This window comes from Sarcophilus harrisii, chromosome 5, assembly GCF_902635505.1.
Source record: "Sarcophilus harrisii chromosome 5, mSarHar1.11, whole genome shotgun sequence".
Lineage (NCBI taxonomy): Eukaryota > Metazoa > Chordata > Mammalia > Dasyuromorphia > Dasyuridae > Sarcophilus > Sarcophilus harrisii.
This window is the reverse complement of record NC_045430.1, coordinates 82,780,487-82,796,077: the sequence shown is the minus strand read 5'-3', so window position 1 is coordinate 82,796,077 and position 15,591 is coordinate 82,780,487. Positions and strand designations below refer to the sequence as shown.

General features: G+C 41.2%; 2 protein-coding genes and 1 pseudogene across 3 annotated transcripts; 1 reads left to right on the top strand and 2 right to left on the bottom strand.

The window, feature by feature from the left end:
• Positions 1-47: 47 nt before the first annotated feature.
• Positions 48-4,417, bottom strand: METTL1 (methyltransferase like 1). Its single transcript, XM_012551535.3, has 6 exons — positions 4,247-4,417; positions 2,430-2,593; positions 1,528-1,712; positions 1,333-1,446; positions 1,019-1,120; positions 48-869 (listed from the first exon to the last, which is right to left on the bottom strand). The coding sequence occupies exons 1-6, from the start codon at positions 4,351-4,353 to the stop codon at positions 750-752; spliced, it is 792 nt and encodes a 263-aa protein (XP_012406989.2). The 5' UTR covers positions 4,354-4,417; the 3' UTR covers positions 48-749.
• A 620-nt stretch (positions 4,418-5,037) lies between these two features.
• EEF1AKMT3 (EEF1A lysine methyltransferase 3) lies at positions 5,038-15,467 on the top strand. 2 transcript variants are annotated; one of them, XM_031941058.1, is made up of 3 exons: positions 5,038-5,348; positions 6,044-6,155; positions 14,040-15,467. In XM_031941058.1, the coding sequence occupies exons 1-3, from the start codon at positions 5,265-5,267 to the stop codon at positions 14,420-14,422; spliced, it is 579 nt and encodes a 192-aa protein (XP_031796918.1). In that variant the 5' UTR covers positions 5,038-5,264; the 3' UTR covers positions 14,423-15,467. The 2 variants fall into 2 exon arrangements, with proteins under 2 accessions (XP_031796918.1, XP_003772350.2); XM_003772302.4 differs by lacking the exon at positions 5,038-5,348 and adding an exon at positions 5,447-5,816.
• On the bottom strand, positions 7,782-9,051 carry LOC116419679 (annotated as a pseudogene).
• Positions 15,468-15,591: the final 124 nt, after the last annotated feature.

The window sequence follows — 15,591 nt, the reverse complement described above, 5'->3', positions numbered from 1 at the left end:
ATAACAGAATCTGACTACTTACTGACTATCCCTAGAAGATACAGAAATATGGCAAGTTCTTTTACTCATCAACCAACAATCTCAACAGTTGTGGTCACTACATAATCAGAAGTCAACAGAGAGGGGGCAATCACCTTTGTTTCAAATTATCTTCCCCTTATCCTTTCCAAAGGTGGTCACTAAGATAGCCTTAGACCACTGAAAAGCCAGAAGCCCAGAGATGGTGAGAGATGGGATGGAGAAAAACCTGGTGCTTGCCTTCTATGGACAGCAGCACTGGCAAGTTTAAACACAGACACATACAGTCTTTAGCACAGCAAAATAAACAAAAAGTACAATCATCTGGCCCAGCCAGAAGTTTGGCTGGCAGTGTAAAATGTTTTCTTATTCCAGCTATACAGAGCATATCCTGGCTGAAAGAGCTTCTAAACAATCAGTCCCTTTTAATTCAGGAACAATTTTGATTATCATGTCTTAGGCTTGAAATGTGCATTTTCCATCTGCTTCTTGGTGGAAATCAGCCTGAAGAAGAATCAAGGAGTCGAGGAAGCTTCTCAAAACATCCAGGTCCTTTCCCTTCTCACGGAAGCTTTCAGGCCTGGAGCAGAAATAGGGCAGCACAGAGATGCCCACAGCCACCCAGAAAAGAGAGGGGTCTGTGTCACTGCTTCCAGACACAGGGTTAACAAAGCTAGATAGGGCAGGCCCAGAACACAATGTCCAGCCAGAGTGAAGCTAGGAGCTAGCACTTAGGCCCCAGAGTCTTGAATTCTCCGGAAGACAGCTGGAAAGTTCTTCCCCCCATTTCGAAGAACTTTCTTTCCTTCTTCAGTTGAAGTGCCAAGTCTTCCTACAATAGGGTCATCAGCCTAGGGGAATGAAAATTCTACGTGACTCTTCCCTTACAGGAAGATTTCTGCCTTCCCACAAACTTCCACCCCCTCTTCCCAGTATTGTATTGGGCTCACAAGATCTTTTCCCCTTTGTTCCGCCTAGCATTATTTGCCTCCCAACTCACCAGTTCCTCCAGCGGCACTTGCTCAAACAAGGGATGCTCTTCAAAGTGGGTGCAGATCCAGTTGTGCAGTTCCATCACATCAGTGATGGTATATACCAGCCCCTGCAGAGACCCCATCCCACTGGTCAATGACTGGATAAAATTGGGTCTTTACCTCACAAATAGTTGGTAGGAAGCATGAATAAGGTAAGGTAATGATAAGACTGTGGGAGGAAATCCCACCCTTCCACCCCAATCTCTAACTCAAGTACAAATAAACTTAAAGTGAGGTCCCCAACACAAACTCTCATCCTTTCCTCTCACCCCACACTGACCCCAATTCTCAGGACGTAAGCATATTCTGCCAGCAGCGTAGGGCTGATGATTCGCCACTTGTGTTTGGTCCGTTTGAAGTGTGGGTCAGGAAAGAGGAAGAACATCTTGGTCAACTGTGAGGAAGACAGGCTGGTGTGATATCAGCCTCCACCACCAGGCTGGGAAAACTCAGTGTTTCCAGTGCCCCATCTCACCTGCCCTTTGTGGAAAAAGTTAGGTAGGTGCTTCATGGCATTGCTACGAAGACAGGCGATGTTCTGGAAGCCACCCCCAGAAGTAGATCGAAGGGCTCGGATCCTATCCTGAACATAATCTGAGACCTTTACCCGGATCTCTAGGCCAAGGATCAGCGTGTTTGGGAACATCGGGGATAGTTCCACTGGTTGAAAATGAAAGGTGCAGAATCATTGCATACTGGAGCTAATTGGGAAGGAAAGCCCCAATCCAAGGGGGAGATTGTTACCCAGACTAAGAACAGGAAATGGGCCCAAGGGAAATGTTCTGAATGAATGGGGATTGTCACCAGAGCCCCAGTGGGAATGAAAAGCTAGAAAGACAGAACTGGATGCTGCTGCAAGCAAATGGGGGGAAATGATCAGAGATTAGGAATAGTACTATGTATAATATCAATACTGGGACAAAATAGAGAAGAAAGAATAGGACAATACTACTGATGGTGGGGCAAAAAGAGAAGTCTTGAAAGAAAGGGAAAATTCTTGGGAGGCCTGAGAGATTGTTAAGGATCACTGGACACAGCGGCTGATCTCTGACGTTCATGTTGACCGATTCACTGATCCGATACTTGGCAGGTAAAATGCCTCACGGAGGGACTGTGGTCAGGGGGAAGGGCCAGACAGGTCATCCCTTATTTAGAGAGGCATCTGAGGCAGCATCTTTCCTGTACCTGGCCAAAGGCCATGGGCTCTGAGTGGGGGGTAGACGCTGATGTCATAGAGTCAACATTTGGGTCCGAAGGGGAAAGGCCAGAACTGTAGTCCCCACCAAAGTTGCTGCACAGGCAGAAGTGCCTGGGCCCTTTTAGTCTCACCTCCCTTTTCCCCCTGCCCAAGGAGACAGGGCCACTTTGAATCGTTACCTAACAAACCACCATAGCCACAGCCTATGTCTGCAAATTCCACTTGGGCCTGAGCTCCCTCTTCTTTCTCATCCTTTGGGTCATCATGGTTCTGGTTGTGAGTCAGTGGGGCAAAGAACTTGGGGTAGAGCTCAGACCAGTCCATCTCCTCTGGCTTCACAGGGCTGTGGAGGGAGGGTGGTGTGAGTAGGGGAGTAAAAAATTGCAGAAATGGTACTGTGGGTGGGGAGAAAGGAAGGTTTCCCACAAACAGTGGGCCCTCTGGTCTCAAGGAGTTTCAATGGAAAACACCCTTAACCCCAGTGTGAATCACAGGCTCATTTTGAGGAAATGTACCACCCCCACTATGTTGACCTGCTGATCCAGCCATCCTAACGTCTAGCACTTGGGGTGACCACTGATTAGTCTGGTTTCCTTTTTGTAGCAAAAAAGCAGAAACCTTTTTTTCTTTCTGTTGTTGTTTTGTGTGTGAGACAAAGAAAGAGACTGAGGGAAGGAGGGAGGGAGGGACGGGACAATGAGCTGGAGTCTTAATCTGGTTGTATTATAAAATTGTATACATAAAATTGTTCTTATGAAGTTTAGCAGGTGAGGATAAAAGAAAAAAGTCCACTCTAACCTTTCAAGTTTTCCTGCCTCTATCTCCTTACTCAAACTTCTCTCAGTGACAACCTTTTATTCCCCTGCAAGGCTACAAATCTTCTAGAACTTGTTTAATAAACCAGCCCTCCAGAAGCTTATTCACTTACCTCTGCCAATTTATTATTTCCACTCTCTCCTCATCAGACTCTCCCTATCCCCATAACAGTCCTCCTCTACCTTACTCCTTGACCCTACATGTTGAATCCTCTTCTGTTTGCTCTTAACTGAATTTGAACTCTTCCAATCTGGTATCTATCTTTAAGCTATTCTTCCTTCTCTTAAACTCAACCATGAAGTACAACACAAATAATAGCACATTAAAAAAAATTATTGGCCTTAATTTACAAAGCACTTTTCAACCCACCGAGGTGGGAGGCAAAAATATATTACCCTTTTGGAAAAAATAAGGGACACGTTCTACTCTGAAGTACTATTGTGTGTGTGTTTGAGGGGGGGAGTGAGCCAACATTCCTGAAAGAGGAGGATACACATTAAGCTGGCTTAACTAGGCTGAAAAGGCTTTGAACTGGGGTCACTGCCAGGCTGTGTTTGCTGGCAGAGGGCCAGTTTAATTAAGTAAGAAAAGATCTATTATCAGAAAGGTGATAAATATCACTAGGTAATGAAATTTACTGACCACAGCAATTAGGAAATGGAGGAATTAAGAGGGAGCTTAAATTGTTCTAAGAGAAAACTGACTTGTAGCTCTAGGGTCACACTCATGGAACCCAGGGTTACTAAGTCTTGTATTCGTGATGGGAGAAGGGGAGGTGCAGACTCAGCCCCTCAGCTTTAAAGGGCAAGTGCACAGCGATCCCGATCAAGCCGCTCCCTAGTAGCTGAGGTCACGTACGCTGCGTCCCTGGGTTGCTACGGGAGAAGGGGAAGTGCAGTCCCCGTTCCCCAGGGCCAAGTTCACTGCACCCCATGATGGCTGTGGGGGAAGGGAGGTCCCGCCCCGGCTCCCCAGGGCTGAGGCAAGTTCACTGCACCTCGCTACCGCTATGGGGGCCTCCTGATTCTGCCCAGGGCCACTCTTCTGCCGCCTCCGTGACCGACCGCTCCCCGCCTGCCTATCAGTCAGTCTGAACCCTAGATCTCCCGAGAGCTCCCGGTGCGGGGTCGGGCCCGGCTCTGGAAGAGGCTTCTCCAGCACCGGGGAGGGCCTAACTCACTAGCGCAGCGTGTGGTCGGCCATGGGGTTAGAGTGAGCTCGCTGCCGATAGTAGCGCTTCTGGGGCGCTGGGGCCGGAACTCCTTCGCCGAGCTCGGCATCTTCCATGGCTACCGGGTCCCGGGGCTTCCCTCACGTGTAGACGCCCGCCGGCCGGCCCGGGGCGCGCGACGATGACACCGACATACGTCAGGGAGACGGGACGCCAGGCCACGCCCCTTAAAGGGACCAAAACGCCGTCAGAGTATGGCTTTTCGAGAAAGGCAGGATGCCAAGATTTAAGCAAAAGCCACTGTTTTGGGACTTTAAAAACATCTGGACTGGTGCGAGAAGGGAACTAGAACTAACATTTTTCACGTAACAAACCTCATTCTGGAGTTTTATTTTATAAGATTTTTGTTTTTTCCTACGCAGAAGTGTATTTTCATTATTTCTCACTTCTCTCCCTCCATGGAAAAGGGAGAGAAAAAGAAAACCCTTGAAACAAGTAAAAGAAATTTCCGCATCCACCAAAATTATGTTTTGTTTTGTTTTTTTATGGTGCAGTTGTTGTAAGTACCAAGGAGAGCAAGTCCCTTATTGAAGAACTCACTGATGAAGATTTGAACTCAGAACCTCGGACTCAAGCGTATACTACCAGGGCTCTTTCTCCTTTTGTTTTACCAACTTTTTAATACAAGTTTGCTACAGCGAAACATAGAATTTGGGTTTGTTTGTTTTTTAACAGCAAGAAATTACTTTAGTACTCTTCAGGCCAGGGTTCTTAAAATATTTCTAATAATTATTTTTAAAAATAATTGTTTCCTTTTAATCTTATGCATTTTGTGCAGTTAAAAACATGATTCTGAGAAGGAAAGGCTCCTACATAGGTTTCAGGAGTCCAGGACACCCCCCAAAATTGAGAATCCTTGTGGCTAGTCCAATTCTCCCATTATACAGTTGGGAAAACTGAGATTCGGAAAGGTCACGGAATGACCAAAATGTCGGAGCCAGTATCGTGCCGAGGTCTGGGCCTCTGAATGTTCTTTCCACCGTCTGGGAAAGACCAGGACAACTCCCCAGCCCTGCCACGTAGTACAGCGTTAACCATTCCAGGGTCTCAGGTATCTGGGCCAGTCCCCGTGCAGATGGTGGTTGAGAGTTTGGGGAAGTAGGGTAGGAGGAGCTTGGGCTGGAGGCCAGGTCTCTTCTACTTGTTCCGCCTCCCGGGAGTGCGGGAACCTCGTAGGCTGGGGATGCCCGGGCTCTGACCTCCCCTTCCTCCTAGTTGGAGGCAGCGGGGTCTCTGTCCTGCCCGGCCACGTGGAAGCCACCGCGTTCCTCTTGAGCTCGGCCGCCTCCACAGGAGGCTCTGGGGAGGCTGGTGCTCGGCTCCCGGAGACGTTCTCTCCGGGATGTCGGAGTCAGACTCCGATCCGGAGTGGGAGTCGGAGTCCGTGTTCCCTCTGGAGGACGGGCTCTTTGCTGATTCTTACACAGAAGTGACTCAGTTTCACTTCTGCGGTCATGTGCTGAGCATCAAACAGAGCTTCGGGGCTCGGCTCGGGGTGGCTGCGCCAGTGTGGGATGCGGTGAGCACTCCGGGGTGTGCTGGGGGGTCAGCGGAGGGACCGATGCGCGGGGGAGGGGGAGCGGGGGGCTGCAGGGTTTTCTTTTCTCTCTCCACTCTGGCTCTTCTGGATCGGACAGAGGAAACCAAACGTAGGCACGAAATGAATTTCCTCTAGTTAGGCAACGACCTGCATTCTTTCCCCCAAAATCTCTCCTCTCTCTCCCCCCTCCCCCCCAATGCCTCCAGGCGCTGAGTCTATGCAGTTACTTCGAGAAGAAAAACCTCGACTTCCGAGGCAAGAAAGTGATTGAACTGGGCGCTGGGACTGGCATCGTGGGCATTCTGGCAGCTCTGCAAGGTAGGTGAGCTGCTAGCATAGATCTCGTCATTTGGAAGGATCTGAGTTAATACAGTCCAGCTCTGTATTGTGAGACAGTGTATCCAGTCTTTTGGGATTAGGAGAGAGGGATTCCAATCAGTGTTTCCATCCATTTCGGCACCTCCTATTGTGGGAGGTCCCTTCACTAATACAGGTTGTCAGCTGAGCTTTAATTTATAGTTTTAGAGAGCTATCTGAAACCCCGAGAGATTAAGTGATTCACCCATGGCTGTTTGAGTAAGAGGCCAGTCCCCCATCCAATATTAGTCTTTTCAAGTCAATAAGTATTTGTTAGGTGACAACTATGTATCAGGCGCTGTGCTAAGCTCTAGGGATACAAAGAAAGGAGGGGGGAGGGGAACTTTTCTGCCTTTTTCTGCTTTCTTTAAAATGTTATATAATATGACGTATCTTCCTGGGGATTTCTTCGTGGTTCACAATGTCAAAAGCTTCTGAAAGAGGCTAAGTAGGATGTGGATTGAAAAAAAGGTAAATGAATTTAGAATTTAAGTGATCTCTTGTCCTCTTTGAGAGAGAAGTTTAAATTGAGTAACAGAGTGGGAAGCCTCATTACTGAGAATTGAAAAATAAGTGGGAGGTGAAGAAATGGAATCCCACGACGTATTGGAGTTTGGCTGAAGAAGGGAGAAAAAAGAGAATAAAGGTTATTAGCTTGAGGGACTGGCAGGCTCAAATGAAGATTTGTTGTTGTTTTAAAATGAGAGACCTAGCTGGGTAGGTGTCAGTTGATAAAGGGATTTTGAAGATGAGAAAGAAGGAAGGGTGAAGCAGGGAAGCACTTAAGGGATACAGGAAGGAATAGGGTCAAAGATGTTAAGTAGAAGGGCTGTCCTGGCTATAAGGGTCTCTTCTTCATTAGAAACTGGTGCAAAGAAACAATAGATGACAGGTGATGAATGGTTTTTATAATATACAGACTATTTTTTTCTTCTTCAGTTTATCCAGGTTTAGAAAAAAGACTTAGCAAGTTACATAGTTATTACCAATTTCATGTGTGAATTCCCTTCAGCCTGCTCTTCAACTTGTTCTTATTTTTAATCTTTTCATGGTGAGCTCTAAATTAATCCAGAAGTATGTGTTTCTCTCCCTCTCCCTCCCTTCTCCACTTCTCCCTCCCCACTCTCAACATAGAAGACTACTTTCTTTGTAAATTATCCAAGTACAAAAGTCTCAAACTCTCTGTGTTTTTCTTTTCACTTTTTACTTTTTCCACTTTTTTTTGCCAATTTTTTTCTTTTTTTCAAGGGCTTAACCTTTTTCTAGCAAATGTATTTTCAGAATGCTGTTCTGAACTGTGTTTTTAGGAGAAAAACTAAATTTGTGCTTAAATTTGGTGGAATTCACCGTTGCCTGGAGCATCAGTATTCTTTCTCTCTCCCTCTCTCTTTTTTTTTTTTAGGTTCATCTCTATTTTTTTTCTTTTTCCTTTTTAATATAAGATGAACTTTCTTTAAATTAACAGAGGACATAACACATTTACACCTATCCCTCATTACTTAACTATGAACACAAATGGCATCCCATCTAGCTATCCCCATGCTGAGGGTTTTGAAAATACTTATTGCTAATGCTTGGAAAATCAAGCAATCTTCACTGAGGGACAGTTGATATGAAAGGTGGGCATGGCTGTGAGTCTGCTCACAGATGATTATAGAAGAGCATCAGTATTCTCAAAGAGCATATAGCCTTGACCAACTCCAGTAATCTTATTTTTGACAATTTTTGCTGCTAAAATGCTTCCACAGTCAGAGAACTGCTCTTGAACAGCAGCTTCTTTGATTTTTCAGGGGAGGTTCCCTACAAATACTGATCTCTTGCCCCTCAAAAGTGTTAGATATAAATTCAATGCTAATGGGAAATCCCTCTGCAGTCTAGTACCATTTCTTTTTGGTGCCTTTTCAGCAGCACTCTTCCTTAAAAACAAAATAACCATTTATAGTCATCTGTTCAAGGTGAACTTAATGTTTTATTGCAGCAATCTTTTTGGATAAAGTACTCTTTTCTGGAACCAAAGAACAGAATTGTATGTATTTTATTTGTTCGCATTCTTTAAAAAAATGACTTTTTTTTTTTTAACAGATGACAGGTAAATTTTGCACAAACACAGTTGTTTTATTTTTTATTCTTTCCTCTACTTCACTGACATGAATTGTCTTTTGCTTTCCTCAAATGAATTATTTAAATTATCAAGTATGTTACCGTCTGCTGTTTTGCCATTATTACTGGCTTGAGAAAATTTCCTTTTCTTCACTTGTTTAGCTTGCATTTTTTCCCCTTTTCTTCAAGATTAGCAGATATAAAAACACTTTCTTATTTTGCTAAGCTTTCATCTCCATCAGAGAGCTCCTTCTTCATTATAATTGTTCAACAGCAGCACTAGTTCTGTGACTGTGGAAAGCAATCTTATCTTTATTATGTTTTCTCTTCTTATAGTTAGCCTGTAAAAGAAACTAGTTCTCTGGCTTCATATAGACTAAGATGTTGCATCTGAGAAGCTGAAGAGCTGAAGAGTGATGCCATGTGGCTCATGGCACTCTTGAAGGGCTTGTTTTGAAACAAGTAGTTATACTTGTACAACCTGATGCATTGTAGATGAGGAGCTGCTCACCCTATTTTCCATTGCTTTGCTGTTATTGACCTGTTTCTTTCCATTTAATCTTCCCTTCAATCATTATCTTGGCTGTCAGTCAGCATCTCCCAGTATGTTTTCTCTTTAATAAAATTTCAACATATTTCTCATCATATCAAGTAACTTCAGAGCCCCTATCAGTTCATCAAATATTATTTAATAAATTGGAAAAATATCCTTTCATAGTAGGTATTCATATCTCTTTAAATTTAATCCTTTAATTTCCTAGGCTTACATAAACATTGAAATTACTGAATATCAAATTTATTTAAAATGAAATAATAAAACTGTTGTAATCATTTATAGTATTTTAGCTGTGAGAATGATCATAATCAAAATTCCTTCTAAATATCACTATAATTACAAACGATTTCTTACTTCTGAAAACATAGTTCCACCATTCAGTTTACAATCTTTGCTTTTTTATTTCCATTCTTATTACTTAGCACAGTACTTGGCACATCCTAAAGTTTTAAATTTTTTTTTCATTTAATGGTATATATATTTTCCAATTATAAGTAAAGATGGGTTTCAACTTCATTTCTCCCTCAGTTGATGGGCATTCATTCAATTTCCAATTTCTTGTCACCATAAAAACAACTGCTGCAAACCATTTTTGTATAAGTGGGTTTTGCCTCCTTTATGATCTCTTTCAGCTATAGACCTAGTAGTGACACTGATGAATCAAAGAGTGTACACAGTTTTATAGCCCTTCGGGCATAGTTCCAAATTGCTCTCCAAATTAGTTCACAATTTCACCAACTATGCATTAGTGTCCCAGGTTTCCCACATCTCCTCCAACATTTATCATTATTTTTTCCTGCCATCTTATTGAATCTGAAAGGTGTGAAATGGTACATCAGATTTGTTTTAATTTGCATTTCCCTAATCAATAGTGATATAGAGTATTTTTTCATATGATTATAGGTGATTTCAATTTATTCATCTGAAAACTACCTGTATCCTTTGACCGTTTCTCAACTGGGAAATGATTTATATTCTTATAAATTTGACTCAGTTTTCTGCATATTTTAGAAATGAGGTCTTTATCTGAAACACTGGCTATAAAAATTATTTCTCAGCTTTCTGCTTCCCTTCTAATCTTGGCTGCATTGATTTTGTTTGTGCAAACACTTTTAATTTAATGTAATCAAAATAATCCATTGTGTATTTCATAATGTTCTCCAAAGTTCTGACAGTTAAACTATCCCTTGCTCTCCTAATTTGCTTATAATATCCATTTTTTATGTCTAAATTATGATCTTGTCTTGGTATAGGATGTGAGATGCTGGTCTATAGCTAGTTTCTGCCATACTATCTTCCAATTTTCCCAGCAGTTTTTGTCAAATAGTGGGTTTTTATCCTAGAAGCTTGATTCTTTGGGTTATTAAACACTACATTACTATAGTCATTGTCTATTGTGTCTTCTTACCTAACCTATTCCACTGATCTACCACTTTATATTCTTAGTACCAGATAGTTTTGATGACTATGTTTTCAATCTGATACAGGCAAACCATTGTCCTTTGCATTTTTTTCATTATTTCCCTTGATATTCTTGATCTTTTCATACTAAGTTCAGCATCAGAGAAGAAGGGGAACAATACAAGGGATGAAGAAGGAAAAGGAGTTGGTAACTAATTGAATAGGGGAGAGAGAGTTAGGATTTGAGGATGACACTTGAATTAGGGAAGATAAGAAGAGGGGAAGATTGGGGGAAGTAAAGATAATGAATTAAGTTTTGGACATATTAAATTGAAAGTCTCTATGAGATATCCAGTTTGAAATAATAGGCAACTTAAGATTTGAGATTAGAGGACAGAAGAGAGGTTAGGGCTAAAATAAGTAGTTCTCAGAATAATTTGTGTAGAGATGAAATTTGGATTCAGGGAAGCTGATGAGATTGTTAAATAAAAAAGTATAGAGGGATAAGAAAAAAGGACTTAGGACAGAGGCTTAGTGGACATCCAAAGTTAGAGGGACTACAAAGCTTGGATGAACATTTAGCAAAGTAGAGGAGAAATCAGACAGATAGGAGAACCAGGATAAAGTGGGATAGTCAAACACTTAAAAGAAAGACGAGAGTGTCAAAAGCTGCAGAGAAATCATAAAGGATGAGGATTGAGAAAGGGCTATTGGACTTGGTGATTTAAAAAGTTATTAACTTTGGAGAGAACAGTTTCAATTGAATAGTTATAGGAAACTAGACTGTTGAGAATTAAAAGAGTTTGAAACATGTACAAAAATTTTTAGCAATTCTTTTTGTGGTGTCAAGGAATTGGAAATTGAGTGGATGTCCATAAATTGGAGTGTGACTGAATAAATTATAGTATATGAATGTAATGGAATATTATTGTTCTATAAGAAATGATGAGTAGACTGATTTCTGAAAAACCTAGAAAGACTTTTGTGAACTGATGTTGAGTAGTAAGCAGAACCAATAGAACATTGTACATAGTTAACAGCAAGATTGTGTGATGATCAATTATGACAGATTTGGTTGGCTCCTCTCAGTAATACATTGATCCAAGACAATTCCAATAGACTTTAGATGGAAAATGTCATCTGTATCCAGAGAGAGAGCTATGAACACTGAATGTCTATTGAAGCATACTATGTTCACCTTTTTTTTGGTTTGCTTTTTCTTTCTCATGGTTTTCCCTTTTGTTCTGATTTTTCTTTCACAAAATGATTAATATGGAAATATGTTTAAAATGATAGTACATATATAACCTGTATTAGATGGCTTGCTGTCTTGGGGAGGGGAGAGACAAGGGAGGAAAGGAGAAAAAAAATTGGAACTCAAAATTTTACAGAAATTAATGTTGAAAACTATCTTTACATGTAATTGGAAAAATAAAATACTACTGAATATTTTTTAAAGAAGAGAGAGAGAGAGAGAAAATGGAGTCATTGATTGTAGGTGGTTTTCTTAAGAAGTTTACTCCTGAAAAGACAGATTATTTTTTTGAGGATGGGGATATCTCCATAACATTCCTTGAATATGTCCCCTTTTCTCTCTTGATGTGGCCACTACACTAGTTCAAGCTTTTGTTACTTTTTATCTGGATTCTTACAATAACTTTATAACTGGTGTCTTTGCTTCAAATCTCTCCCATTTTCAATCCAGCCTCCACAAAACTTGTCATAGTTATTTTCTTAAAGCAAAGATTTGATTTTCTCCTTCCCCTACTTAGTAAATTAGAGTGGGTCCTCCCTGTTTCTTCCAAGATCAAATATAGATTGTTTTGTGTCTCCTTCAAGGCCTTCACAATCTCCCATTCCTAAAATCATTCCCTTCTCTGCTTCTTAGCACATGTATTCAAAACTCTGCTCAATATCCACCTAAATGAAGTCCTTCCTGATTTCTCCAGCTGTTAGGGCCGCCTCTCCCATTACCTTATATTTCTTTTGCAAAGGTTTTGTTTTATGCTTATAAAAGGAAATGGCTCTTGAATGAGATTGTGTTCCTTTTATGAAGTTTGAGTTATCATTATTCAAGTGAATCAAGTTGAATAAGATGAAGAATGATAGACTAAATCTCAAGATGATTTTTACAAGTTAGGAACTAAACTTCTGATTGGAAGTGCAAAAAAATCCTGAAGCTGAAGAAAAAGAAACTGTAAAAATCCAAGTGAAAGGAAAAAGTGAAAAAGTATTGATATAGGGCCTGATATATCTTTGTTAAGCCCTTTGCAGAAGCAATTAACACAAAGAAAAGCATCAAGGATCTTTGAATGGGGCTTCTTGGGTTGATCAGACATGAGGTAGCTCAGCATAGTGATAAAGTCTAGATTTAGGGAACCAAAATGAGATTAGGGTTTCTGGTGGTCAGGAAGTTAAATGATAAGGTCTAGTGGCAGGTTCGGGGTTCAGGGAACCAAATGGAGAGGTTTGGCTCCCCTGCATCCCCTTGGGATTTGGCACAAGGGTAGGGAGTTTTGGGGAGTTCCCTTCTGGTAGCCCAGAGGTTCTCTGTAAAAGAATTTATAGACCTGAAAACCTAGATTGATAAAAGAGGTTTATTATAGGGATTGGGAAGTAAGGTTAGAAATCCTGTCTGGTTAGGGAAATAGGTGAGGGTTAAGAGAGGGTGGCACTGGAAAAGAATATTCCAGTGGGCAGAGGCCCATGGCATAGCTGGCATGTTTAGAACCTCTGCAAAGAGAGGATTTTAGATTGGCTCTTTTATAATCAGAGCTTTGGCTACCAGCTGAAGGGAGCTCATGGGTGGAGTTCTACAAGCTGGGTTTCAGCTTGAGCTGAATTTGAATGAATTTAATAAGTTTCAGCACTGAACTAACCCCACCTACATAACAGAATGAAACTGCCTTGTTTCCCTTGGGTGAGTTCCCTCATTGAGGCAGAGTTGAAGGAGATTTTCTCCTTCAAGGATTTTAGAGTTTTGGGGTCCCTTCTTCAATAGGAATTTAGAAAACTGTTTTGCAAAATAATTCCCCTATACCGCAACATAATCCAAAGCAGGCAATTTTGTAACTTTTTCCCTTCCTTGTGCTTCTTCATGAAGTTTGGAGTTTTTTCCTTTGGGCATGTACGGAATTTTGTTTCTCTTTTTCTGTTTTAAATGTTTACTTTTGTCTATAAATGGTGGTAATCACTGGCATTTGCTTTTGCAGTCTGTTGATTTGGAATACAGTTAGGTAGGAACATAGCCAACAAAGAGACAGAGATCTAACACTGAAGTGTTTTGCCAGAAAGAATATCTCTGATTTTTAGCCAGGGGCTCAGAGCTAACAAAAAGATAAGTAGGCTTGTTCTACTTCCCGACATGCAGAATGAACATATATAACTGGAAATCTAACTAGGCAGTAGTTCCATAGAAAAATGAGAAATAAACAGCCGGGGTCATCTCTTAAACAATACTATTATTGTCTTCCCTGATAAGATGTAAATTCCCTGAAATCAGGGAGTTTTATTTTTGTCTTTGTAAATGTAAAAATGTCTCATCTGTAAAATGATAATAATATCTATTTTACAGAGCTGTTTCAGGGATCAAAAATGATATGTGAAATGCCTTTGCAATCTTTAAAATGTTTTATCAGTGTTACCGTCTGCCATATGTACATTGAATTTTGAGAGGCAATGTGGAGCCACTTTTCTGAAGGTGTTAAGAACTGAGATTTTCCTAGACATTTCTGAATAATGATCCATCAGCTGGATCTTAGACCTCACTTCTGTTTTGTCTCTTTCAGGGGGAGATGTCACCATCACTGATCTGCCTCTGGCTCTGGAGCAGATTCAGGGAAATGTTCAAGCTAATGTGCCAGTTGGTGGCCGGGCACAGGTCCGACCTTTGGCTTGGGGGCTAGACCAAGGTGTGTTTCCTGAAGACTATGATTTGGTGTTAGGGGCTGATATCGTGTATCTGGAGCAGACATTTCCACTGCTCCTGGGAACCCTTAGACATCTCTGTGGACCAAATGGCACTATTTATCTGGCTTCCAAGATGAGAGAAGAGCACAGGACAGGGAGTTTCTTTCACGATATGTTACCACAGCATTTTCAGCTGGAGCTGGCACAGCGGGATGAAGAAGAGAACATTAATATATATAGGGCTACACACAGGGGAGGCTGAGAGACTCCTCTGTACCTCCATAACTGGTTCTTCCTCCCTTCTGGTCATATACACATTCCTCTGATTAGTCCTCTTCCTCTTTGTATTGGGAAGAAGTGAAGCATATTAGCAAATGGAGAAACATGAATAATGACCAAATGTGACAAACTGTGATCCTAGGTCTGGGGCAAGGTGTTCTATGCTTTCATTTCCATGCTTTCTTTGATTTTGTTCTCCCCATCCTACTAATTTTTCTATTTTTTTAAAAGACTAATACTGAGTATCATCTTGATGAGGTTAGTGGCAGTGCAAAGAGTTGAGGTGTAGGAATCCCCTTTTGGTCCATGTAGGTCCTTTGTGAATATGAACTTGAAATATTGAATGGCAAAAGGGAAGTTTATTGTTTCACTAAAAGGCTCCCTATCTCTTAGCAGGCAGATTTGTTAATGAAGAAATCTTGCAAAGAGTGGGTGGCAAAAACCTATTTTATGAACAAATCTTGGGGAGGTTTGAACTGATTATCAGACTAAGATCTCCCAATTGAATGAAATTATTTTGAAGGCTTTTTCAGCCTTAATTTGAATGGGGATCCGGCTATCAATGGGGGGGTGGGGGGAGGGTGTGATTTGCCTTAAAATGACCCAGCCTGGGAAATATTTTCTCTCCTAGACTCTATGAAGCCGGGGCCACCAAGAATCTCCCTTCTATTACAAATCAAAAGGGGACATAATTTTAGAATGATTATTTTACAGATTTAAAGGGAACACAGTTTCATACCCTAGTCAATCTTATTGGAAACTAGCCCTAATGGGATAGCAATAAGGCTCTCAATTCCTGTTCTCGGAGGTGGAGGCTGAGTAGGGAAAAGCTTTTACCTGAACCTTTTTGGAAGGGAAAATAAAGGAATTTTTATGGACTATTGTGGGTGGACAGCAAAGTAATTCCCTTTGACTCTGTTTCTTCCAGAGTAAGTAGAGGCTTTCTTCTTTTTATATTTGGATCCTCAGCACATAGCAGAGTGCTTTGCGCATAATAACCAATTAATAAATATTCATTCATGTTCTCAGTTCTGTTTTGTTTTTGTCTTTTTATTATTGTTTTGGGTTTTTTAATTTTTGTTTTTTCTTTCTTTTTTCTTAATAGATAATATAAAAAAAAGTTTGTTTTTAGACTTTAGAAAAAAGGATTTC

Coding starts and splice junctions, on each gene's coding strand:
- METTL1 (XM_012551535.3), bottom strand. CDS start 4,353: ATGGAAGATGCCGAGCTCGGCGAAGGAGTTCCGGCCCCAGCGCCCCAG. Junction 1,447..1,527: donor ACTTTTTCCACAAAGGGCAG/GTGAGATGGGGC, acceptor TCTTCCTCACAG/TTGACCAAGATGTTCTTCCT. Junction 870..1,018: donor AAGTGCCGCTGGAGGAACTG/GTGAGTTGGGAG, acceptor TCATTCCCCTAG/GCTGATGACCCTATTGTAGG.
- EEF1AKMT3 (XM_003772302.4), top strand. CDS start 5,640: ATGTCGGAGTCAGACTCCGATCCGGAGTGGGAGTCGGAGTCCGTGTTC. Junction 5,817..6,043: donor CTGCGCCAGTGTGGGATGCG/GTGAGCACTCCG, acceptor CAATGCCTCCAG/GCGCTGAGTCTATGCAGTTA. Junction 6,156..14,039: donor CATTCTGGCAGCTCTGCAAG/GTAGGTGAGCTG, acceptor TGTCTCTTTCAG/GGGGAGATGTCACCATCACT.